Source organism: Hippocampus bargibanti, linkage group LG17 (genome assembly GCF_051943395.1).
Source record: "Hippocampus bargibanti isolate YZ-2025 linkage group LG17, ASM5194339v1, whole genome shotgun sequence".
In the NCBI taxonomy this organism is placed as follows: Eukaryota; Metazoa; Chordata; class Actinopteri; order Syngnathiformes; family Syngnathidae; genus Hippocampus; species Hippocampus bargibanti.
This window is the reverse complement of record NC_142750.1, coordinates 13,922,545-13,931,592: the sequence shown is the minus strand read 5'-3', so window position 1 is coordinate 13,931,592 and position 9,048 is coordinate 13,922,545. Positions and strand designations below refer to the sequence as shown.

The 9,048-nt window shown below is 47.4% G+C and overlaps 1 protein-coding gene and 1 pseudogene across 1 annotated transcript; one reads left to right on the top strand and one right to left on the bottom strand.

The window, feature by feature from the left end:
* The first annotated feature begins 245 nt into the window (after positions 1-245).
* On the top strand, positions 246-2,948 carry LOC148885894 (GTPase IMAP family member 7-like; annotated as a pseudogene).
* Positions 2,949-3,196: 248 nt separating this feature from the next.
* On the bottom strand, positions 3,197-8,366 carry kdelr3 (KDEL endoplasmic reticulum protein retention receptor 3). Its single transcript, XM_089018339.1, has 5 exons — positions 8,008-8,366; positions 6,925-7,025; positions 5,454-5,612; positions 5,117-5,369; positions 3,197-3,917 (listed from the first exon to the last, which is right to left on the bottom strand). The coding sequence occupies exons 1-5, from the start codon at positions 8,096-8,098 to the stop codon at positions 3,874-3,876; spliced, it is 648 nt and encodes a 215-aa protein (XP_088874465.1). The 5' UTR covers positions 8,099-8,366; the 3' UTR covers positions 3,197-3,873.
* Positions 8,367-9,048: the final 682 nt, after the last annotated feature.

Sequence of the window (9,048 nt, the reverse complement as noted above, 5' to 3'; positions counted from 1 at the left end):
TGGCCGGACAAGGTGAAGGCGGTGCAGTTAGCGCTTTCACTGACTGAGGAAGCTACGTCCTGTCTGCTGCTACTGAGCCCTGGACAGAGACTTGATTACAGCGCGCTGGTGGGCGATCTGCAGTGGCGCTTTGGGGAGTTCCCTTTGAAAGACTCGAGTTCAAGCAGCGTGATCGACATCCCGGTGAGCCACTACGTTGTCTTGCCCATGCTATCGAGAGCCTGGGTCGACGCGCATATGCTGGGATGCCAGAGGATGTCCGAGATGAACTGATTCGTAACCAGTTCATCCAGGCTCTCAGACCGCAGTCAAGTGAGTACTGCAGACAGCAGCTTGCCCCGATTCGGCAACCTCGTTGTCGAAAGGTGAGGCGTGCCGGCCGGTGTGGGTGGAAGAGCTGGTGTGTGCGTTGAATATCCGCCCAGCACAACGGGAGGAAGGGAGTGGTCGACACGCACGCCCTGTTGTCTGTGGCAAAGGGTCCCTGGAGGCCGGGCAGCGCAGACCCCTCCGGTGGTAAACCAGGAACTGCAGTCCACATCCGGAGCGATGACAGTGGGTTGGACAGACATGAGGGACCCCAGTCATGTCCGCATGCAGATTGGAGACGTTTCCTGGACAGCCGTGGTGGACACTGGGTCTTCAGTCACGATGGTGAGGCCTGATGTTGTGCCAGCAGCAACCGTCTTAAAGTCGACACGCACAAAACTGTGGACAGTGACTGGTGAAACGGCCAAGATGAGGGGCAAAGGGACATTTGTTTTTGCCCTGGGGGGGTCCTTGACAACCCACTCAGCGTGGGCTGCTGACGTGAGTGACCCCTGTATACTAGGACGAGACTTTTTAAAAGCCACAAAATGTGTGGTGGACATGGGGGCTGCTGCTGGGGAAGAGAGGTGGCAGGTGGTCGTGCCAAAAGCTCTTCGAGAGACTGTGCTGAGAGCATGTCATAGGGGCACTGGCTCAGGATACCTTGGCCGCGCTAAGACCCTCCAACGGCTCCGCCAAGTGTTCTACTGGGGACAGCATCGACACGACGTGGAGGACATCTGCCGGCACTGTGAGGAGTGCGGGGCCGGCAAGAGACTTCAAGCCCAGTCGCACACACCGCTTGAGGCATTCGGGAGACCTCCAGGCTGCTCAGAGGACCAGCCGCGACGGGAGTTTTCCACAGACGGCTGCAGAAAGCCGGTGCGCGTCGAAAGCGAGATTGTGACGAGTGGCGCGAGAGGCGGAACTTCCAGACTGGGGAACCGCCTTCTACCGGTAGAATCCCGGGTCAGACAGCGCGAGGTGGAATTGACTCGGTGCCGCCAGGTCGGCCGCGGAGACGGACGCGAGGGCCAAAACAGCTACAGCTGGATGATTTTTTTTGACCCCTTGGGGCGAGGGTTTCATAAAGGGGAGGTGCTTGCGATTTGCATGTTTGGGGGCTGGGCTAGTCGGGGGAGCATGAGACACGGAGAGAAGGGAGGAGCCGCCAAGGAGTCCGAGAGAGAGCCTGCGTGAGAGCAGGACTGCGCCTGAGTTGTGGCGTAACAACAACTCCGGTATGAATGCTAACTGCAACGTTTGCTTAAGAAAAGCCTGACCAGCTGTGCCAGCGACTGCGCGCATCTTGTATCACGCCGAGTGGCATTACAATACGTCACACGTCCGTCCAAAAAAATGCCAAAAACCTTATCTGCTGTGAAGTATTTTTTTTGAATAAAGTTTTTTGAATAGGCATCAGAAATACATTCTGGTGGCGTTCAGTCTCAATCTGATTTTTTTAAATGCTGTTGACAAATGTTACATGTAACTAACATATCCATAAATAAGCGGGGTCATTTGATATTTTTCGATGTTCAACATACGTAATAAATGTGAACATTGGCAAAAATATACTGCTGTTTATATTTCACTTGCTTCTCTGTTCAATGCAAATCAAGTGACACTCAACTATTCTTGTGTGATATGAAGAGATGGGGGCGAGGGGTGTTCTGTCATGTTTCATGAGATATTTTGCAGTATCAATGAACAAAGATTTAGTGAGAGATTTTGAAAAGTAGAATTTAGATTGTGCAAGCCATTGTTAAAACAGAAAATATGCTCCAGTCGATGAGCCTACCGTGTTTTTGCCCCAGTTTGTGATGCATCACCATCCACGTCGAAGGCTGAGCTCTTCTTGGAAAGACGGGATCGGGAAAGAGCTCCTCCGGCAACACCATCTTGGGCGGGCGGGCGGGCAGGCCAGCCGTCTCCCCACGCGCTGTACGAAGGAAACCGGGAGAGCGGGTGGAAGGTGCGTCTCTGTGATCGACGCGCCAGGCTTCTTTCACACACGCTTGTCCGCTCAGGAGGTCATAAGAGAAGTGGGACGATGCGTAGCCCCGTCCATTCTTGGAGACCATGCAACTTGGCAGGTTTGCCCAGGAGGAGATGGATGTGCCGGAGCGGATCAGGACAACATTCGGACCCAGCGCTACCAGGTTTATACTGGTGCTGCTCACTCGGGGAGACCGGCTGCAAGGAAAACCCGTGGAAGAGTTTCTGGGGCAGAATGATGAGCTGTCTGCGTTTGTCACCAGCTGCAATGGAAGATGTCACGTTTTCAACAATACGAATGAATCCCTGCTCGCAACGAGTGGAGCAACTTCTGAGGAAGACGGACAAAATTGTGGAAAGCGACGAAGGCGGTCGTTATAGCAACCGCGTGTACAAGCAGGCTGAGAACGTGGTGCGGAACACCCGGGAGAGGATTCTGGAAGACAAGCGACAAAGGTGGCTTCATGCGGAGGATGACGAAACCGAAGGCCAACAGTCAGAGCTGCAAAAGAAGCAGAGGAAGGAGGAGGAGGCTGCCAGGCGGAGGCCGCCAGGCGGAGGCCAGAGAGCCAGAGAGCCAGAGAGGCTCTTCTGTTGACTGCTATCGGAACGGGTCGCTTTCACGGAGGCAGACAAAGTCAAGGCGGCGGCTTTGGTCACCTCGCCATTCTCCATCGGTTCAGCTGCAAAAGCGCTGGGAGAGGAGGAAGTAAGGTGCGTCACAAGCACCGGAAAACATTCCTACGCTGATCAAACGGATGGAGGCAGTGGCCCACTGAAACGCCAATCGTCATCAATTCACAATTCATCACATCCACTACCGTACGTCGTCGATGTCATGCGCCGCACAAAAAGTCATCGTCGACTCATCGGGAAAAAAAGGCAATGGTCATAAATGTCCAATTTAATTTAAAGAGGAAAAAACACTTTGAGTAAAAAAATCCAGATGACAGCTAAAACGACATTGGAATGAATGCATATCAATATTACACGGCCAGGTTTCATTTTGAGCTTTTGTTTATGCAAAAATAACACTTCCCTTTTTACTCCTGTGACAAAATCCCAAGGAAACGTAAATACGAAAAAAATAATAATAATATGTAAAACCTTGGCATGAAGGCGGGAGTCGGATGATTAAAAAGGCACTGTGTGCTACGCGACTGCTTTTACATACAAAGTTACGTGTGTGTGTGTGATCGTGCACATTTGTTCAAGCATACCAAACCGTAGGCACTCACTGAGGTTGTAGTTAAGACGATGGAGCCGATATTTTTTTTTATCTACAATTGATCGGATCATCGTTAACTAAATGTAGGAAAGTGTATTTGCCACATCAATTCTGAAACCAAACGTGTTCATATCGTGTTGGTAAAGGCGCCCAAAATTTAGGCTTACATGTCAAAAACACGTGAGACATTGCCAACACACAAAAGACTGAAAAAAAGTACCAGCCGGGCGGGAATTACAGTCGGAGTAAAGCACTTGTTTTGTTGGTCGACGGAATGTCAGCTCATCTGTTAGAGTTGTAGAGTCGAGGAGGCGTGGTCTGTGCGCTCTGATCGGCCACTAAACGGGCATTGGCAAGCTCATTTTTCCTCTCTCTTTTAGCACTGCAAAGAAAATACAGAACAAAGATTGTAAAAAAAAGAAAGAAAGAAAGAATAGAACAATTCTGCCAAAAATGCCATCTTTCATTTGACTGGTGAATGCATAGAACGTGAAGCGCCATTTTGTTTATCAATCACAAATAAGAATTTTAGTGGGTAACTTCAGCAAAATACGGATTTGCTCAAATTGCGGCGCTGCAGTTCAAGCGGCAGCGCCGCTTTGGTCTTTGGGTTCTGTGATGGAAAACTCGTTGAGCCTGTACCAATTATCGTTTGCTACAGCGACTTATGGCGGATGTACGACGACCAGGCGCAACGTCATCGTGCTTTGAATCCGAGAGCCAACGAAATCCCTTCCAAGTGGTCGTTCGGAAGGTGAATTTGTTCCAAAGTTGCTTCAGTGCTCGATTGCAGTTTTTGTGTCGCTCTCTCTCTTGTTTCTATTTATCATTGGATTTTATTTCTTGCATTCTATTTGTGATTCTATTGGATTGATGATAGTACCGATGCTTGTCTGTGACTGTAAAGTGTCCTTGAGAGCTTTGAAAGGCGCTTCAAATGTCATGTATTATTATTATTATATCCTGTATGGAATGCATGTTTAAGTGAAACACTGAACCGGGAAGTATAAAACACACACGCTTTAACAGTCCTAAAATTGTACGCCGACATATATCCTTGGGTCTTCGCTAAGCCATTACTGAAGCTGCTGCCTTCCACGTAATTAGCGAATGACGTGCCATTACTTTTTGTTATGCGTCGCCATTCGCCTCCTCATCGGAGCCTCAACTGGGAAGAGGGCTTTCCTCCCCGCCCACATATTCTACGCGGCCAATTGTAAGCGGGCTTGGCGGATCAGGGCCTGAACTCGTTGGCAACACTTCCGCATGATTGGTCAGCCTTTGTGTCCGTCGCGTAAACATCCAGCTCTTGAAACCGCTAATGTGTCTGCGTGTGTGCGTAAAGCAGAGTTCGCAAGCGAGCGCAATACAAATCTATCTGCGAAAAATTTTCCACATACAGTAGCCGCAAAAATGTTAGTATGTACCTTTATTCGTGACTCGAATGTTTGTAAGTTGGGGAGCGTCCGGATACCATGGGTTCATTTGTTTGCGTTTATTCGTGGAGAAAAAAAAAACCCTGAAAAAGCGCGCCGTGACATTGATAATGAACGAGGTCATGCATTCGCAGTTTGGGCTCACCTCTTGTGACATAAAGGTAGAAGAAGTCGCAGTAGAAAATGGTCTGCACGACACCCGCCACCACGGCGATATGGTCAAAGAACCCCTCCGTGTGGTAGCGCCACACCCAGTTGCCGATGTAAAGGGCTCGGTACAGGCCGAGGAAGAACAAATAGTGGGTGGTGATGGACTCTGCCTCGCCCGTCTTGGTGATCATGAAGAGCTGCGGCATGATGGCCACAGACTCCAAGAAGATGGAGAAGGTCCATAGGACCTGGGTTCAAGAAAGGAGTGGAGAAGTTTGAGTCGGAACACAAATTCCACTTCACGCCATACGGTAAAACAAACCTTTGCTTACCTCCAACGGCGTGAAGGCGTAGTTCTCCAGCAAGGAAAGGCCAATAACTGGTACCAACAGGAACTCCACCCGGAACGAGTCATTCTCAGAGTCGTAGGAGCCCCTGTGGCGCACGTAGATCATGTACACGGTCGCGTAGGACAGCGCCAAAAAGACCACCTGAGAGCAAAGTGGAAATGTGATGACAAAAGACACCAAAGGATCATTTAGGAAGACCGAAATGCCAGTCTTGTCAACGCAAAGGCTTCTTGGTGATTTCTTTATGCAAATAGGAAAGAACCATTTTTTGGAATGAACCTTGCTGTCTTATTGTATTATTAATTATAATCCTCTCTCTGCTCGTGCTAAAGAATCGCACAATAATCACAGACTGATATTATAACTTTGCTTCTGTGAAATGTAAATTTCTCCATTGCGAGACTAATAAAGGCAAATCCAATCCAATAAGATGAGTCCAAGATGGCGCCCGAGTAGGCAGCCTCAGCAAGTGCTCTCATCAGCCTTGCTTTTTGTTGTTGTTTTTGTCTTGTTTTGTGTTTTCTTTTGTCACTTTGTGCTGTTGTGCGTCGTGTGGAACGGATACGGATTGTTTTTCAGCATTTTTGACCACGACATTCATCAAGGAGGAGACTGTGCTGAGCGCTTGCGCCTTTTCGGCAGCATGAATATGCCAGTACTGTTTTTGAATGGGAGGAATGTCGCTGCCATTCGACTGCCATCGCTGGACACCAAAGGGGCCATTGTGCTTTTTTGCGCCTGTCATGGGCAGCATCTTCACAGCCCCGCTTTGTTCAGCGGAAAGGTCGGTGCTGTTGGACAGTCTGCGGTTGGATGCATACATGGCTTGAGGAGCCCGCGATAACAAGAAAGGAGCGTCAGCGCAGAGCGCCGATGCGTATGTTGGACTGTTGCGGCTTGGAATTGAAGCAGATTTATGTGGAACAGGAGATGTGAGACAATCTCTTTTCGTCAATGGATGCTACAGCTGCGTGTTTGCTTTCAACATTTAGCTTGTAGTCGACGTGCACATTCCACCATGATGTCCCTGATCCACTGGTGGAAAGACGCTTTGATCCTCTCCTCTTTCATCTAGAACTGCTTCATGTCATCACAAAGAGGGTACAGCAAGTCCTGAAGAATGAATGTCTCTCTGTGTCTTTGTTTTGTCATATTGTCTCTATGCTGTCATATTATTTGTTATTTAGTTTTTTTTTGTTCTTTTGACTTCAAGACGGCGCCCCGAGAATGGCTGCCTTTCCAGCAGCTCATGTATTTTGTTTTTCTACTTTCATTCCTTTCATCACTTTGCTGCTGTGAAATGTAAATTTCTCCACTGTGAGACTAATAAAGGCAAATCCAATCCAAGGAAGGCAACAGATACAAACTATGCAAATGCTGGTCATCTGGCATTCACATCACATCCACACGTCCTCTCTCGCTTGAAATTTTCTAACAAGCGTCGCCCGGTTACCTTCATGACTGTGTTGTAAGGAGAAATGTATATGGTGAATAAATCAAGGTATCTGGTGGTGAAGACAAGCGCAAATAGAACTTGAGACTTCCCAGAGATGCCTACAGACACAAAAACAACAAGAGCGGTTACAATATTGCAAAAAACACACTTTGCTTGCTATGTAACTGTTGAGATCTTCAGCGCTTTCGCGATGCAATTGGGTGAACAAAGAGTCGAGATGGTCCTCTTGTTTAGATCATACAAGTAGGGCAAGCGCATCTCTCGGCGTCGTACGAGAAGTCACACACATACACGTACACGTACACTGGCTTTGAGCCCTGTCAAATCGCGTGATGTTGTGGCGGGGTTGCCAGATCCGCTCAACATTACAGCATTTCACAAAACAAGGACGCGATCTGACTTTAACAGTACAGTTTAGTTTTGTTTGGAGCGTAGGATAGACATGACTGTCCTTCGCCTACCCATCTAGTCATGTACCGCATTTGATCCTCTCCTCTCCTCATCTCGAACTGCTTCATGTCATCACAAAGAGGGTACAGCAAGTCCTGAAGAATGAATGACTCTCTGTGTCTTTGTTTTGTCATGTTGTCTTTGTGTTGTCATATTTGTTATTTATTTATTTTCTTGTTGTTCTTTTGACTTCAAGACGGCGCCGAGAGAGTGGCTGCCTTTCCAGCAGCTCATGTATTTCTTTTTTCTACTTTCATTCCTTTCATCACTTTGCTGCTGTGAAATGTAAATTTCTCCACTGTGAGACTAATAAAGGCAAATCCAATCCAATCCAATCCAATCCATATCTCCCTCCAGGTAGTCAAATAATGGTGGCCTGTGCTTTAGGGTTCATCGACAAATTTCAGCCGAAAGTTTGTGCTGAGCCCAGCATACATAGACAGCAATGTCATAAAGTGGGAGGGGAAGCCCATAAAAGCACGCTAGCTGCCACGTAGCTTCCACAATGACAGACACATTATTCAAATCCCTCCGTTAAAACGTACCGACAATATTCGGTATATGTACTATAAGACAAAATGCCACTTTGCAACATTCTAAAGCGCAAAATTAGCAAAAATGCCAACCTACCTGCACATGATCTGGATCTATAGATTTTTAGTAAGAGAATAATGATGGCCAATAGGTGCGACACATCACCCGCCAGGCGAAACGCGTTCATTTGGTTTCCTTTACGGTTGCACCTTGAATTAGTTGAACTGTGGCCGCTGGCCAGACAAGCAAAAGCAATTCGCGTGCAAGCTTAAGAAAAAGACTACACAGAGAGGTCAAACGCTGATCGCTGTTCGCCCAACCGTCGATGTGTGCCGACGCGTAAACAAAAACAAAACAAGCATAGATTAGCATCGGCTCACAATTAAACCAATACGTGGTTGGGAACGCAAGTTTGAGCAGGACCGGGTGACGTGGCGCACAGCGATCCAAGCAGAAAGCGAGAGCATTTAAGTTACATTCGTGAAATAAAATGTTTCCGGTGATGGTTTCCAAAGTAAAGGTAAAGTGCGTTCATAAAACACACCGTGTTTTAGTCGTTTGTAGTCACCGATCCCGTACATTAATAAAAGGCATCGGCGTCACTGAAGAGGAATATTTTATCTGAATGTGAACTGATTTATCTGCTGTAAACATCAACTTCGTTCACGCCATTTGAAGTCGCGACTGAATGTATCCAACAGAAGACTGAGAGGAGTGCTACAAACCTTCCTTTTTTACACGCTAACAATTCATTTTAAATGCAATGTGCATTTAAAAAAAACATTGGCTTTTAATACTGTATTTGGCGTTTAACTTAATTGTCAGAAATAAATCTTTGAATTGTCTGTTATAGTCTATGACAGTAGATGTCAGTGCAGGTATTTCTAGTGCAGAGGGCCACAAAAAACAGCTCCCGCTAGGCCTCACTGTAAGTCGACAAAGGCGTATGATAAAATCCTGTCTTTGGTAAACGCAAACACACAAAAACAATGCCACGACATCAAGAAACAGTCTAGAATCTTCTTCTTTTCCTTTCGGCTTTTCCCTTCAAGGGGTCGCCACAGCAAATCAATGTTCAAATGTACAATCGAGGAACATCCCCCCACTGAAAACGGTTCTTCAATATGTCAATCACCA